The 17,396-nt window shown below is 43.6% G+C and overlaps 1 protein-coding gene across 3 annotated transcripts in view; it reads left to right on the forward strand.

The window, feature by feature from the left end:
* Positions 1-241: 241 nt before the first annotated feature.
* mta2 (metastasis associated 1 family, member 2) overlaps positions 242-17,396 on the forward strand; it is a 36,617-nt gene continuing 19,462 nt past the window's right edge. The window contains exons 1-3 of one of the 3 annotated variants that reach the window (XM_079490720.1): positions 242-881; positions 10,208-10,275; positions 13,864-13,957. In XM_079490720.1, coding sequence (XP_079346846.1) covers positions 854-881; positions 10,208-10,275; positions 13,864-13,957 — 190 coding nt within the window. In that variant the 5' untranslated portion in view covers positions 242-853. The remainder of the gene's footprint in view (positions 882-10,207; positions 10,276-13,863; positions 13,958-17,396) is intronic. The other 2 variants (XM_079490721.1, XM_079490719.1) reach the window with 2 other exon arrangements.

Consider the following 17,396-nt stretch of genomic DNA (forward strand, 5'->3'; position numbering starts at 1 on the left):
CGTGCAGTGTGTGTGTGTGCGCGCGCGTGTGTGTGTGTGTGCGTGTAGCCTGTGTGTGTGTGTGTATCGGAGATTCCCGACTATAATTTCCGAAGATGACGTTAACAAACAGTAGAGGAAGAGGAGGATGGGGGGAGGAGGAGGAGGGGGGGTGCGCGCGCACGCGCGCGTACCGAGCGGAGAGGTGGTGATGAAGAGGAGGATGAAGCTGGGAACGGAGGATGAGGGAGGAAGAGTGGTGGTGGTAGAGTAAAGAGAGAGAGAGAGAGAGAGAGAGAGAGAGGCTAAAAGCTATCAAGGGCTGCGTGTATGTATGAATGTATGCGTGTGGTGGACTGGTGCATGTGTGTTGACTTGACTGTATGTGTGTGCGTGCGTGCATGCCTGCAAGTGTGAATGCGTTGAGTGAAGTGAGGAAGACGAGGGAAGGGAAGAAGAGGTCGTTGAAGAAGAACAAGAAGAAGACCGGAACAAAAGGGGACGCGTTTGGGATTTAATTTCAACATTAACGGAACGACGGGATTAAGGGGGGGAAGAAAAAAAACTTTAAACTTTTTTTTTTTTTTTTTCCTCTTATAACCCTCAGACAGTCACCGGAGCCCTTTTTTTTTTTTTGGCCGGGTGGTTGTCGGTCGTGCCGCCGCCGCCGGGGGGGTTGAGAGAGGAGAGAAGCCGGCTTTTGTGTCTCCTTTCCTCGGCGCGGTTTTATTTCTCAACGGAACAAATGAAGGATATAAAAAAAATCATAAAGCGAGTTATTTTTTGACATCGCGCGGAGGGAGGGAATCCCGGCGGCCGGGGCCAGGCCACGCACGGTGTGTTTTCGTAGAAGGGTTTTTTTTTCCACGGGAGAATGGCGGCCAACATGTACCGAGTGGGAGGTAAGACGCGAGAGAATGTGTGTTGTGTGTGTGTGTTTGACATTATTTGAAGCAGCGTCCAGCGTGGTGCTTGATCAGGGGCCTAGTTTATTTATGATGCCGTAGTACGGCGGTGTCGCTTGCAAAAAAAGATCTACAAGCTATCGACGTGTCGCGGATCGGTGGACGCGAAACGTCGCGTTGCTTGTAGATCTGTTCTAAAAAAAAAAAAAAGAGGGACTTCATCCTCACCGCTTGCGCGACGGGGCTCCCTCCTCGCAGCTTTATTAATTAGCGAGCTAATGCTATATATAAAAAAAGCTATGCACGCTCTTTTCGTCGCGTCACATCACAGCAGGCAACAAATGACGTGCTTTGTGACCGGCGAAAGTGACGACGTGACGTGCGTTGACACTTTTTCGCTTGATGAAATTACGTCATTTTTGTCAAAAAAAGGTTCACGCGACGTAGTAGCAACAGCCTGGCTGGCTAGGGATAACAAAAGTTAGCCGATCGAGGCTAGCAGCCGGCTAGCTTAGCTGGCTAGCCCACATTGTATGAAGCGGCTAGCTAGTATAGGTTAGGTAGCTAGGTACGTACGTTCAGACTAGTACAGTAGTAGAGTATAGTAGCAGATAAATGTTGCAAAAATGCTACAGACGTGTGTTGGAGAATGAAGTTGTACATTTTGTAAGAAAACGTTTGATGTCAGTTTGACTCAGAAAATACGAGAGCATAATTTATGTGTTGCCTTTCAATCGAGTGTTTCTCACACAAAATAGATACCGAATTTATGACTTATGTGTTTAATAGAACTATAATAAGATCCAGTTGAGTCCCTCAACTGTGATTAAAAAAACGCCATTTAGACTTTGATTTGGCGACATGGAACAACCTCCGTGTTTTTACCGGTAGAGTTTGAACCAGACAGACGCGACGGCGACTGTCGGTCCCTCGCGGGAATGGTTAACTGTCATCTTCTGTCACCCACCGGGCCCGTCTACTTCCTGGAATGTGACGTCTGGGCCACCACCGGTGCTCGTTTCCTAAAAAAAAGTCATATTTCAAAGATATTACTCCCACGCCCGCAAATAACAGATCTACTCCTCAGAGTCCTCACAAAGCTTGCAAATCTGTAGTTTTTTAACAAGCGACACCATGATACACACTAGTACTAGCTTGGAGTAGCGTTTTTTTTAGATCAGGTGTCAGTGGTTTGTAGTGGCTGAGAAGTGTTTCATACATTGTTATTAATACTTAGTTGGTATAGTACTTAGGCTTGATTGTTAAAATAGGACTCATCCTCATGTTCTTGTGTTCACAGTCTCATAAGTATATCTGTAACAGCTAGCCCATTGATTCCTTCTCATTTCTTGGCTTGAGTAGATGGATAGATACTGTAGTGTAGGTAGGTAGATTGATGGACCTTTATTGATCTAGAAGAAAATGTTACAGCAGCACCATAGTAGGCACAAAACAGTAGAGAGACTCACAACTTCAAATAGTATTAAGGTAATAATACAAATTAAATCATTGTGTATAATATGTGATATATATATATATATATATCGCAATATGAATAAGTATGAATATTATCTGCTTTACATGGCTGCTGTTTGTACAATGAGGTGTGCTGTCAGGTTCATTTTGTGTAAGGTTCCCCAAAGAGCAGCTTATTTAGGTCATGATGATTAAATGGTGTGCTTGAAAAGGCTGTACCAATTGTCCCGTGCTTAATGTAAACAACTGTTTCACCTGCACTTTGGGATTTCACCATGCACACAATCTCTCTTCAATAAGACCTCATTCTCTTGGTCAAAGCTGATAGAATATTTGATCAGTCATTAACTAAGCTCTATACTGTAACTGTATGTGATAAGGCAGTGGTTCCCTGAGAGAGTGGTTCCCTGAGAGAGTTCCAGGGGGTCCCCAGCTAAATGATAATTAGGAACCAAATGAACCCTTATGGGTCTGTAACTCAGAGTGTGCAAATGGAACCAAATGGACCCGTTAGTCCATTTGGTTCCATTTGTACACTCGCTAATGAGTATCATTTTGGGGGTCCTTGACATGAAAAGGTTTGGGAACCACTGTGATAAGGGACAGGGACTGAAATATGATGTGTGACAGGTTACTGTATTTGTGATTTCAATGGCATCACTAGAGGTGTTTTTTGGACTTGAAGTAGGCTCAATAATGTGTTAAATTTGAGCTTTTTAATCCTGTTACTCAATCTAAAACTACTTGCATATTCTGCTACCTGGCCCCTCCCCCTCTATCCATTTTTCTTGGCCTTGGCATTGGCACTGCAGATGGCCCTTTCCAGCATGTCTGACTGCGGTGCCCTCTGGCCATACATTCAGCACCCTACAGGCTGCCCCTCTGAGCACCTCACTCTCCTCACAAAGGACTTATTATATGAGCCTGTCTTGTATATACTGTCCACTGGCCTCCTGGGCGAACTTTACCTCGGAGTGGTCACAGTCACGCAAGGAAGCCAATTAAGGCAAATTCTTAATCTTTTGTTCTGTTGCTGCGTAGAGATGTTGCTCAGCAAATGTTAAAAGATCTCATTTGAAGCAATTTATTTGAACTGAGCTCTCACTGAAAGGGTTAAGCCCAAGTTGACAGAACATGATGGAATGTGGTGAATTACATTTTACGGCAGCATTAACAATTAATTTAGCCTGTGCAATTTTACATTAAGCCTGTTAAGAACAAGCATACACTTGTATAATGACTCGCTAATTGATTTGTAATTACTCCACATTGTAATGGTGTTGAGTGGTAAATTGGTAATGTGATAACAAAAGCAACAACAAAATGCAACTGCCAAAAATAAACAAGTTAATAACTAGAGACCTAGTATATTGATCACGGGTGCTTCCCATGTTGATATCCTATCATGCTTTCATTTATTCTGACCATCAAATGTGCAATGGTTCAGGTTCATGCACACTTGGCATGCAGCTAAAGGTGTACTCACTACTTTTGGGAAGGTGGCACAACAATGATGAATCATGGTGGCAGTGGACAACTGGGAGAAAAGTCATGTAGTTACTCAAGCCACTGGTATGGTGCATTTTTACTGCCATGGTTTATGTCCATTCAGCTCTGGACTGTAAAATGCCAGGCAATAAAGGGAAAGCTATAGAGTAATCATGTTAATCTAATGCTAAAGCATTTATGTCTGACAAGAGTAGAGACTTGAGGCTTATCGTGTCCCTATCCATATGACTCGAACATTATTGGTGAAGTTTGATATCGGCCCAAGGCTGCATTTTCCAATTGTTGCTAATAAAATTAAAAAAGGCAACTTCAGTAAGTCACATCACTTCAGTAGAGATCTATACGGCTGTCTAGTTGTATTGTAGCTGTTCTCATTTTGCTTTTATTTTAACATTTACATTTCAGTAGGCCTTGGGCTATGGGCCTTTTAGATACTCTGCAGCATTGTGCTCTGACATGATCCCAAAGTCCAGACAGTAGCAGCATTAGCATAGATTTGTTTTGGCTGGAAAAGTCCTTGAAAGGGCCACCTCATGTGATTGACCCCAGCACTGGAAAACATGTTTGTCACAAAAACTGTAACTGCTTCTCCCCGACTAGAGCTAATATTTGTGAGGGAAGTGATGCACCATACTGTAAGGCTGCATTATAAATGAAGCAACAATTTTGCGTGGAAATTAGAGGGCATTTATTTTTAGACATTAAAAGCTTTGCCACAGCTTCTTCTGAGTGTTTTGTGGCTTTGGCACATCTCATGTATAATATGGAAGATATTGATGCAGGAACGGGTATACAAAAAAAAATGTGGGGGATGGGGTTATAGCATTTGGGGTCAAAAGTAATGTGCAAGTGCACATATATAAACACAGCACGAGATATATAGGTAGATGGCTATAAACACAACACAAGATCACAACACTGGTATCGGTATTCTGGATCAATATCGGCTAACACAGAAATTGTGGTATCGGGATCGAATCGGGGACATCCCTAGTCAAAAGTATGTTAAAATTGAATTTCTTTCTTACCTAACAATCTGAAATAAGTAAATGTAACATTTTCGCAGATATAATGCAATTCTCCATCCTTCCTTCAGATTTTTAGGGGCATTTTCAAATTCCAATGTTTTTTTTTTTGCCCTTTGCTCCCATCCTGTATGGGCCTGCAGCTGCGCTGGTTATCTGCAAATTGCATTATTTGTCAGGAGGTTTGTGAATGTGTCCACGTTTAAATGTTCTTTCAATAATGGAACCTAAGCCTTTCTTTCGCAGCATTTGCTGACAGTTATCAGCTTTGCGTCAGCGAGTGCCCATATTAAAGGGCCCAGAGGAACACAAGAGTTGGCAGTATGTGCAAGATCATTATCCTCCCCAGAGATTAGTCAAAGGGCTTCCTCCTGTCTTTGTGCACACTCTCCTCTTCATTCACCCTCAAGCACATAGCACACTGCGCCACTTCAGCTGCACACGACCACAGCAAACTCTCAAGAAAAGACCAACCTGTTCTCTGGGTCCCAAATTATTTTGTTAAGATTAATTTATTCAGCATGTATTGCACTTGAAAGGTCCACTGAGAACCTCTCCGGAACCTTTTTGAAGTCCCGGTGTCGATTGTGCTGACCAATATGAAGAGTGAGTTAAGCTGAGGTGTGTATCTCGCTCACAAGGGGCAGACTGTGTGATTCCTATCAAAGGCCAGTGTGCTTGTCTCTCCCAGCTCCATTGATCTACTAGGCTCCCTCTTCTGCCTCTCACTGATGCACTCAGTTCGGAGTCAGGTGGCGGTTGCCCCCACACAGTGCTAGTGGGACAGCTCTGTGCTTTAAATTTGTCCCACTGGACACCAGCTCTGCAACATGACTAATCGGGACTGAGGGATGAAGGGAAGGAGATGAATGCAAACAGAGCTTAGGAGTGAAGGTCACTCGGATTCCCCCTCTTGTCGTTTGGGCGAGCGACAAAAGGTTGAGAGTGCGTTGTCCCTCTCTGTGGTCCAGTCGCTGGGTGTTGTGTAACATCTGTGCTGGCACGTTCCTCTGCTGTGTTGTATGGGATGTTGCCGCCGTAGCGAGACTCGCCACCGTAAGTAGAGCAAGAAATGTTCTCTGTGTCTGACTGCATCCCTCTGCCCCTTGATGATGGAGGCAGGCTGATGTTGTAAGCAAGTCGACCACCATGTCCCCGTCTGTGGGAATACCAGACGCTACGCCACAACAAGCTGTTTCATGCGAAATGCCCAGCACTGAGCTGTACTGGTCTGAGGAGTGTTCACAAGCACCATCCACTTATAAAAATGCTATAATAATTGTAGCAAGGATTGTTGTTTTGTACACTCCAATGGTGGGAGCCATACGCTTCAAACCACTATTCTATTAGGGATGATCATGCAGTCCCTCTTTAATAAATTAAAATGTTGTTTCTCATAGCCTTTTCCGGCAGCGTTTGTGGCCGTGTCTACAGAAAAAGTATTTTAGTGGAGGAGAAATCCACATATTGTTCGAAGTTCGAACCTATCAACCTCTGCTGTATTCGAATGATCATGCAATTTGCGTTATTATATAGGGGGCACTGTGGCACAGTCGGTAGTGCTGTCGCCTCACAGCTAGAAGGTCCTGGGATCGATTCCCGCTCGGGATGCTGTGGGCGCTGGCGGCGTGTCCTCCGCGTCATCAGTGCCCATACCCAAGGCGGGGTTGGCGAAAGGGCCTTTCTGTGTGGAGTTTGCATGTTCTCCCCGTGTCCCCTATGGTAGGTACCCTCACAAAAAACATCCTGGTGTCTGGTGGCCAGGTGGGGCACCTGATGGAGGGGAAAAGGAACTGGTTGGAATAACGTGTTCCTTCCACGCGTTACGTCCAACCAGGGAAAAATCAGGTGTAAAGGAGCGACTTGGACACTCATGCATGAAGGTAGCATGAGTTCAAGTCCGTTGCTCTCCCCAGGTTGGCGGAGGGTGTGTAGAGCTCAGGATCACATTAGATAATTGACACAGGGGTGAAAATTGGCGTACAAAATCGTGGGATAAATAATATTACCTGTGTGTATATATACAAAATTGCGTTAACACAAATTGCCTAGCTGAAATAACAGTAAACATGTTCTTCTCATGGTTGTGGTAATGATTCAAAGTCAGGTTGTAAATGATGGGGTGGTCAGACACTGCCAGGAAGATCAAATGTCACACTGCTGAGCGATGCTCCTCCAAAAGTTTAACAATGATTGTATTTATTTGTTTTTAATAAAAAAAAGTTTCCACAACAAATGAATTGACATTGGATAATACAATTGTCATTTGTTGCAGTTGTGAGCAGTAAAATGGCCTTATCACCAGCAGCAAAATGGTCTTTTCACCAGGAATGGTAATTGGAAATCATGAGCCCCTTTATAGCAGTAATTTGACAGTCGGATATTTGGAAAAGAATAGAATCCCCAACGGTGTTTGAATTTGTATGCAAGTGACTGTTGGAGCAGAAAAAAAGCATGTTTGCCAACATTAGACCAGTGACTGCAGTTGATGGCTATTTGACTCTGTTACTGCTTTGCTCAATACTGGACAGCTCTAATAGTGATGGTTACAGACAGATGCACTCTTTCCTTTTTTACTATTTTATTCTATGTGATAGTGTGGTACTGTGGTTGGACCGGGATAGTGGTTTGAAATGAGATGGTGATGTTGTAATTTGTCAGTGTGTTTCGTAGCAGAATGTTTCTTGTTGCACAGATTGTGTGTTCATCTGACTCTCATGCTGCTCTCTCAGCCAGCCTGCCCCATGGCCTTCACTGTGACCTGCAAAAGTCCCCTAAAATGCACTGGAGCTCTTCTCCATGGCCGTCATTGGACCAAAACATTGCCATGGCTGAACCAGGCCCCAAAATCATCTTGTGTCCGTCCACGCTGAAATTGGAAATATAATGGGAATAGGATACCTCATTAACCTTAGATTATTAACTGTTAATTAACCACATTATGAATAGAAAAACTAATCATTATTGACAGCCCTATTTATTATGATGATTTGACATTGACCAGAGCTGGTGACATTGGTCTCTGTGCAGAGTGACCAGGGCAGTTTCTATTAGTATGGATGATTCTTGCTACGGCACAGGTCTGATCCATTATCCGTCAAGTTCAACATTATTATTGTTGTGTATTGACAATCAATTTAAATAACCTGTACTCTGCCTTAACACAAAGCACACACTGCAGAGTGTATATATGCAATGCACGTGTGTACTGTGTCCATTACACAATATACAGTACACATGAAGATAACATTACACATTATACAACAATGTGCAGTGCATATGGGTATGTCAGCTGTGCAGAAACCTGACTGCCTGGGGAAAGTAACTGTGACTGAGCTGGGTGTAGTGAGAGCTGATGTTCTCTGTTAACCTTTCCAGATCAGACATCACATAGCACCAGGCAGCTCTCTTTAATCATATTTGTATTGATCTGTTTTTCCATCTCCTACATTCATTGTTAATTGGAGAGCTGTCACAGTATGGGCTGGCCTGGTGCTACAGTATTGGCTACTGTATTGGCAAGCTGTGCTTTGGGGTTGGTAAGCTGTGGTTGTTGAACTGAATGGCATGTAAAGTATGGTGAGTCACTACCACCTGTGTTGCTTAATGGAATAGGTTGAGGCCCAAGTCGATGTATATTGAGCCACCACAGTGCTGCTTAATAGAATAGGTTGAGGCCTGTCAATGTCTATTGGGAAATGCATAAGAGGGAAGGGACATTTAGTCAGGGCTGTTTTCAGAGCTCGCAACAGTGGCATTATGCTCCTGAAATGTAGTCTGTGTGAGCTTTGAAACATAATTGTTACGTTGCACAGCATTCCCCCCATACAGTCGAATGTCCCTTTCCCTGTACACCCTGTACATTTGCTAGTTAGTGCACTCGATATGCGTTTTGTGAGCTCAACTCTGTATGTAAGTTAGTTAATAGGTGCTGTTTAGGGGTGTCATTGAATGACGTAGAAGAGAAGTTAGTGAGTGTTCAGTCCCGATGTGTGCAGGTGTTCCAGTGCTTTCTGGACGATCTTCCTTCATCCCCTTCTGCATAACATTTCTACGTTTTGTTTACTCAGAAGAAACACCCTTTATTCCACCATTTGCCTACATTGTGAATGTTAAGAGTCACCATGTAGCTTCAGATTCACATTCCAGTTATATTAAACAAATTGGATTTCAAACTTTAGGTGAACAAATGAACACAGTTGTAGTTGTGATTGCAATCTGTGTAGAGCAGTGGTTCGCACCAGGTTGCGAGCTTGTAGATAGGCTATTTTCACTACTACTTAATATTTGTTTTGCATTCATGGAATTTAGTTTTTTTAAATTTATAAAAGTATTTTACTTTATTATATATATATATATATATATATACTTTATTTTGATATCTATCTACATTATATCTCTCTATCTCTATCTAAATGTAGAAAAAGAAAATGGGATTTTTACTCAAGTTGACCTGTGACACACAAATTGTTCCCTGGCACACAAATCGGTCCCGGCCCATTGGCTAGCAGTGGTGCACTCACTAGTGTAGAGGATCCTCCTCTGGAGACGTTCGATAATGATGGGACAGACCATATTGTATAACTTATGGTCCTAGGACATTTCTTAAATCCACAGTGGTGGCCTAAGGCTAGTTTTTCTTGTTTTTACTTGTATACTAGCACTCCAATGTACTACCTACAGGTTGCCTGGTGTTGCATGTGTGAAATTGCTGAAAGTAATATTTTTGTGACACATGCAAGTGTTGTTGAAACACTTGGGATTTCCCAAGTACTGATATTTGTCATATTGATGTCAAATGTCTTGCTGAATACAATTATTAAAGATTGCTGATGAAATTATCTGGATCATAACACTGCTGCTATGCAAAGTATCAGACCAATCTGACCCTGGGTGTGGAAGTGCATAAAAGACAACTTCATTAATATTGCATAAACATCCTGGAATGTACAATCATGTCAAGACGGTGGTGTACTTGTTTGTCTTATTTTATTTATTATGTTTTCTTTGTTTATTGTAATGTTTGTATTGTGGTACTAGGAAAAAGGTTCTATATGCACTGTATATTAGACTGAAACTTCAGAACCTATACCAATAAAAAAACCATTGAGAAAACGATATATATATTGCATAAAACATAGATATTGTTGGTGCTCCTTACATTTTTGTGGGGGGTGCTCCTATGTTTTTGCTGGTGCTCCTAGCTTTTTGAAGTTGGGTGTGGCATCGGAAAAGTCCACACGTGTAAGTTTACAACAACAATATGTCCAAAACTGCACTGATATTCATGCGTGTGTTCCCTTTCTCTTCCAGATTACGTGTACTTTGAGAATTCCTCCAGCAACCCTTACCTGATTCGTAGAATAGAAGAACTCAACAAGGTTAGTAATTTGTCCATGTCATCTAACTTCATGTACTTGCTGACTCAAACTTTCATCATGTAATTCATATTAACTGTATATGTGACCTTGTTTGAAAGTTTATTTTCTAACACACAGTAGCGGTAATGATAGACCATGTTGGTAGTTGGTACTGTGTTCTAACCAGGGGTATAAAGCAACAAAGTAGAAAATACATTTACTCAAGTACTGTACTTAAGTACCATTTAGATGCATTTGTACTTTACTTGAGTATTTCCAATTTTACTTCTACTCCACTACATCTCAGTTCCAAATATTGTACTTTGGTTAGAGCATATGCCTTTCATGGGGAAGGTTGTGGGTTCGAACCTGGGGTCGACGTCAGCAAGGGCATGCAGTCGCAATGGGTTCCTAACGCCAATGCAACGCATTGTGAGCTTGTAGATCTGCTATTTTCAAAAGATTTTTATACATTTGAAAAAATGGGACATAATGAGTACTTTCTACTTTTGGTACAATTTGATACTGGACTTTTTGGACTTACTTGTAACAGTATTTCTACAATGCAGTATTTATACTTTTACTTAAGTAAAATATTTGAGTACTTTGTCCACCACTGCTAACAACAAGTCCTCTAATGCAGCGCTTCTCAGCTGGTTTTGTTTTGCGACCCACATTTGACCCCCCGTGAAGTCATGACCCAACGTACCAGATGACGGCATTTCCCCGTAACCAAAATGCTCTTTGGCTGCTGTGACCCTGTGAAAATGTCTCGCGACCCGCTTCGTGGGTCACGACCCACTACTTCAGGCATACTCACTCTTCCAGTTAAATAACCGACGTGCTCACTCGGCTGCCGTCTGCGCAGTGTGACCTGCACTGGTTAGCACAGTGTCTCTGCAAATATCTAGACTCCAGTCCAGTACAGAGGAGCCACTTATATCAGTATCAATTTGTTTGTCCCAGGTACCCCTTGGAGGGGAGACTTTTTTCCAAGTACCCCCTCATCCTTGCAACACCAATAAGCATATACTTACAACCACATGTGCACATTTTTAGATGCCAATGGAACTATTTGTATTAAAGTTTTCAGCCTAAATCAGTCCCATTTCATAGTCATAAACCAAAACCACTACTACAATATGAATAGTCATTTTATTCAATTTGCTTGTGTGCAAAAACCTGACGGCACACTTTTCAATTAGATAAACATAATTTTAATGATGAACCGTCGACTTATATAACCCAGCAGAAAGCGGCCGGCAGTGGTGTATGAGTATGACACAGGCTTGTTTCCCAGTCAAAGGATTAAGCTCATTTATATAACACTCTTACAGTGAGCGACCAGGGAGGACTCCATCTTCCCCAGCGCTAACGCTAATGGGTGCTGAGCAGGCTTGAAGGGGTATTATGAAGCACAAGTAGCACTACATGATTATGGCTACAATAATCATCCTGATTATATTGTTTCATTTTGTAATCTGTTATCAATCATGATTATTGATAATCATGTTTTATTATTATTTATTTTTTTATTTGGGGGGGGGGGGGGGGGGGGGGGGGGGGGGGGGCGGTCATAAGTTGACAATAACTACTTGTTCCCATATCTGTGCTCAAATGTTATACTGACCTGTGTGATGTGTGTCTCCTGCTGGATGGAGATGGGCTGTATATTACAGACACACTTTTTTCACAATCCTGGCCATCTCAGTCAGTAGTAACCTGGACCTACAGATCCATCTCAGTCAGTAGTGGACCTACAGATCCATCTCAGTCAGTAGTGGACCTACAGATCAGTACATTTGCTCTGGCTAACATTACTTAACTACCAGAGTTTCGACTGATGAAGACACTGTAGCATTGAAACGTTTGTCGTGTTTTACCTAATTAAATATTGAGAAGAAGATGTGTGCTTCATTGCCTTTCTCTGTGCAAAACCTGCAAGTAGTGTTAGGAACCAACAGTTCCTGAGCCATGTGGCCCATAGGTACCCTGTTTAAATGGTAACTGTTGCATTTATGTAGCACTTTTATCCAAAGCACTTTACATAGCTGCCCCACATTGACACGTTTTACGTAGTGTGAGGTAGCTTGATGTACAAGTTCACCTACAACATGATGTTGGGACAGTGAAGTAAGACGACACTGGGCCCGAATGCGGGGTGGTCAGCGCAGGCCCTCCCAACACCCAACGCCACTGCTGCGACTGTGAGCAGAGCAGCAGCAGCTCAGTGGAGTTTGGGTACCCTCCCTATTATTATTATTATTATTATTATTATTATTATTACCCTATCCACCAGTGCTGTTGAGGGCCTGCTGGTGTTAGCAGCAGCCAACGGGCTCCGTCAACTGTCATTCATTGCATTTTTATTTGCAGCTGCAATGCAACTGTTGGCTGCCGCATGGTAGTTACGGGGGAATCGCTCACCGAAAATAGCCGATCTACGAGTTCACAAACCGTCGCAGTGCATGCATGCATAGACATACCCAAATGAGTAAAAGAAATCTGCTTTCTGCACACCTTCTCCACCATGTAATGTTGTCTTTTTTTACTTTATTAACTTATTGATTGATGTGGATTTATTTCACCTGAGCAGACGATTTAACCCCAACTACATGCTTGCCGCGTCTTTTCTCAGTAATGCTGTACAACAATTTACCTTAAATTATAGTTTTAAAGCAACTGGGGGATTGTCTTGGCATGAAATCTGACATCAAGTTATATTCATGTGGTGAGCTGACAGTTTATTCAGTTGTGTCCTATTTCTATGACTAATGAAAACTAAAAGTGTAAAGACAAATTAAACCAATTTGATTTCCTAGCCAGTCCTAGGGGCAGGCTCTCCTGTTCATGAGAGTCCAACAGCCTTCAATTCCTCCTGAAGTACAGTAAAACGATGTTATCCACAGCCCAACTCTGCTCCAGCATATCCTATAGTATAAACCTTTTTTCAGTACAAACGTAGGCGCTTTAGGTTCCCTTTCTCTTTTCTTTGCTTCTTTCATTGCCAATTGTGTTAATTGGAGTGCCCGGCCATCTGCATTGTGTATGATTCAATTTCAAACACCAAGTCTCCATGGCGGTTTTGATTGATTTGATTGAAAAACTGCTACTGAGGATATAACTAGGAAAAACACTAAGACGTGTTTACATCAGGGTCCATGAATAGGGAACAATATACACGTCTATGAAAAAAGGAAATCATCATGGACTTTACCCCTGCACCACCCTGATGCCCCCTTGCTTTGTCTAGTTGTGCGCCGTTCCTCATCTTTGTCCAGGTTGATGCACATTGATTAGCCACCAAAATGAGGGACCTCACGGTACTCCCTTTCAGTTCAATGCAAGCTGTTGGAATCTTGATGAAGAGTCTTGAAAGAATCCTGAGTCGCCCCATGATATTCCTAGTTGCCTGATAGGACGGAGAGAGCAGCCACATCAGTCCTTAAATTGTACATGCTCTAGTACTAAAAATTGTTTAATGTCTAAGCCTTTATTCATAAATGGCTAGCATGTTTTTGGGTGGTCTTATTGGGGGATGTTATGGCAATAATGGTAACAAATACATTGTGGTACTAAAGATTCTCTGTTTGTCCCTTTTTCCACTAGACGGCCAACGGAAATGTAGAGGCCAAGGTGGTATGTCTCTTCCGGAGGCGAGACATCTCAGGCAACCTCAACACTCTGGCTGACAGTAATGCAAGTAAGTAGTAAAGTACTGTACCAACATCCCTCTCCATCCTGAAGTCATGACTTCCCAAGATCTCCCTTTGACTGCTTGGTTCTAGCCTGGATCCAGCCCAAAGACCCCGCCCACTCTCTGAGTGGACTGCGTCTCTTGGTCTGGTGTTGCACTGTGAACCTATTATTTCTTCGGTACAAAAATGTATTATCCAATGAGAATCGGTGGTGGGGGTGGGTCTAACGAACAACCAATCAGCGTCGAGTGCCGTTTTCAGCGTCATCACGCAGCGCAACACACAGAGGAAGGAGGGAAAAACAACACCAATGGCTACTGGTTGAGGGAAATTCTAATCCCCTCCCCCTTGAAATCGCTCAGACATGTCAGACTGAAGCTTCAAGAAAGCTACAGTCTGATAATCAGGCTAGCTTGGTTCTACATCACTATAGATTCATTATTGTCTCCACCAGCCGAATGCATGGAGAGAGTATGTTTTGCATTTTTTGCATCCTAATTGGCTAACATTGGCTTTCAAAGTTTGCAGGATTGGCTAGCAAACCGGCGCCTTTTCACATTGGCCTGTTATAGCGCCACCGACAGGTGGAAAACATTTTTGGAACATAATGCCACAAATCATCCAATTGCCAGCAAAGGCGTAAGAAGAAATGGCACCCTTTTCACATTGGCCTGTTATAGCGCCACCAGGAGGCCACAACCTGACCTGGCCTGGTGGAGACCTGTGCCCTGAGGGGCACTTTTTCTAGTTTTATGTATTGCTGCCTTACCTCATTTACTGCCACCTCATAAATCGTACATTACCAACCACTGCCAGCTTTTTCTTTTTTATATTTCTTTACCTTTTAATGCAATTTTGTGTGAAGTGTATTAGGTGCAACATCAGCAAGCCCAATGATGGACATTTAATCTCTTGAACTCTAATTCATTTTCCCCAGGGGACCCTACTTATTCCCCACCCCTTTTCCCCTCTATACCGAATCTCTTTGCCGAAAATAGACGATATGCAAGCTCACAATGCCTCGCGTTGTGTGCTTGTAGATTCTCACCCAAATTTGTGTGCGCATGCGTGTGTGTGTGTGCAACAGTGACACTTGGTTGTGAAACCAAACGCTATTTTCGTACTCCGACGGACGGACCCAGGCAGCCAGCCAGGGACGGACACACATAGTTCCTTAATGGAGTGGTTGCACCACTCAAAAAGAAGAATGAAAAAATGCCATTACAGGATCAAAAGTAATTAACAGAACAGACTATAGTAGAACTTGTCAAACATTGGCCAAATTGTCAAATTATATAAGAGGCAACAATTGTGAAAATAGCCGATCTACAAGCTCACAAAGCCTAGCAAAGCAAGGCTATTTTCACTATGTATCTGCGGAACTGAAAATGTAATGCCTCAACTCTTACATTCCAAGTGCTTATCAGGGTGGGAGGTCCCCAGGTCAAATATGATTTTATTTGGGGGGGGGGGGGGGGGCTGTCAGAATCACTGGACTACAACTGCAGTCAAAAGTGATTGCATTTTAAAAGTCCCTTCCACACAGTGGAATGTTGGCCGTCAGTTGAGGCACGCCAGTATTCATCTCGGCGAAGATTTACGGCAATTTCAAATCCACAGCGTGGCTGTTTTCTTTTTTTTCTTAACGGCCAGAGTCCCTCCGTCTCTGTGGGAAGTCTTCGTCGTCGCGCGGCGCTCGATTTAACACCGATTTACCAACGGTCCCTTCGGGGTACACACACCTCACATTTCTAGCCGTCAGCCAGTTTCCCCCCCCGACCCCCCCCCCCCCCCCCCCCCCCCCCTCTGTACACTGCATGTTCCCCCTCCCTGTCAGGGAATGCTCTGTCTGGCCCATCCCGCCAGTTGTGTTGTCTATGAGCCTTCTCTGCCTTGTGTGACCAGGGGGAGGAGGGGGAGGAGGGGGGAGCGGTGAGGTAGTGAGGTGGTGGTGCTAATGACACGTAGACCACTGAGAGGCCTGATCAGATTCACTCATTACCCCCCCCACCCACGCACCACCCCTCTACGGCTCCCTGAACCCTCCCTCTGGGCTGCAGTGCTCCAGACAAAGACACTCTCTCTCTCACACACGCTCTCACACACACACACACACACACACACCTCAAAATGGATGCATTAAGGCTGCTTGGAATGCTGATGTTTTTAACTAGCCTGAACGCCCACAAGCTCTTCTATACGATGTGATGCTTTATGCTAGTTAACCCTAGCATCCTCATTCTGGGTAGGGTTGTCCCGATCCGATCATGTGATCGGAAATCGGGGCCGATCACGTCATTTTCAAATGATCTGGAGAAAAGAAAACGTGATCGGGACATCCCTAGTATCACTATTATATCCATATCATATTGGACTGGATATTGTCTGTTGATTTTCGATATTGTACTATTTTGATATGGCATAAGTGTCCTATAAAAATGTATATATCGGATCGGGAAAAATCTGTATCGGCAAATACTCAATCAATTGATCGGAATCAGATCGGGAGCAAAATAACGTGATCGGATTTCCTTATTTCTTGGCATGTCATAATAGGTAAACATTGGGCCAAAATGGCAGCTCTACTAGCCCATAGTGCGTTGTAAGGCTCTACTAGCCCATAGTGCGTTGTAAGGGGATGCAGATCTACTAGCCCATAGTGCGTTGTAAGGCTCTACTAGCCCATAGTGCGTTGTAAGGCTCTACTAGCCCATAGTGCGTTGTAAGGCTCTACTAGCCCATAGTGCGTTGTAAGGCTCTACTAGCCCATAGTGCGTTGTAAGGCTCTACTAGCCCATAGTGCGTTGTAAGGCTCTACTAGCCCATAGTGCGTTGTAAGGGGATGCAGATCTACTAGCCCATAGTGCGTTGTAAGGCTCTACTAGCCCATAGTGCGTTGTAAGGCTCTACTAGCCCATAGTGCGTTGTAAGGCTCTACTAGCCCATAGTGCGTTGTAAGGCTCTACTAGCCCATAGTGCGTTGTAAGGCTCTACTAGCCCATAGTGCGTTGTAAGGGGATGCAGCTCTACTAGCCCATAGTGCGTTGTAAGGGGATGCAGCTCTACTAGCCCATAGTGCGTTGTAAGGCTCTACTAGCCCATAGTGCGTTGTAAGGCTCTACTAGCCCATAGTGCGTTGTAAGGCTCTACTAGCCCGTAGTGCGTTGTAAGGCTCTACTAGCCCATAGTGAGTTGTAAGGCTCTACTAGCCCATAGTGCGTTGTAAGGCTCTACTAGCCCATAGTGCGTTGTAAGGGGATGCAGATCGGTTATTTTCGGGGAAAGATATTTGGTGTAGAGGAAAAGAAAGAGGGAGCCAAGTATGGAGCCAGAGGGCAGCCCGTGACCCAAAACAAAAATTAAGACATTGTCCCGGGACACAAACTAGTAAAGATAGCAGATCTACATGCTCGTGGTCGTGACGCTTTGCGCCGTGTTGCCAGC

Source organism: Electrona antarctica (assembly GCF_951216825.1).
Source record: "Electrona antarctica genome assembly, chromosome: 21".
NCBI lineage: Eukaryota > Metazoa > Chordata > Actinopteri > Myctophiformes > Myctophidae > Electrona > Electrona antarctica.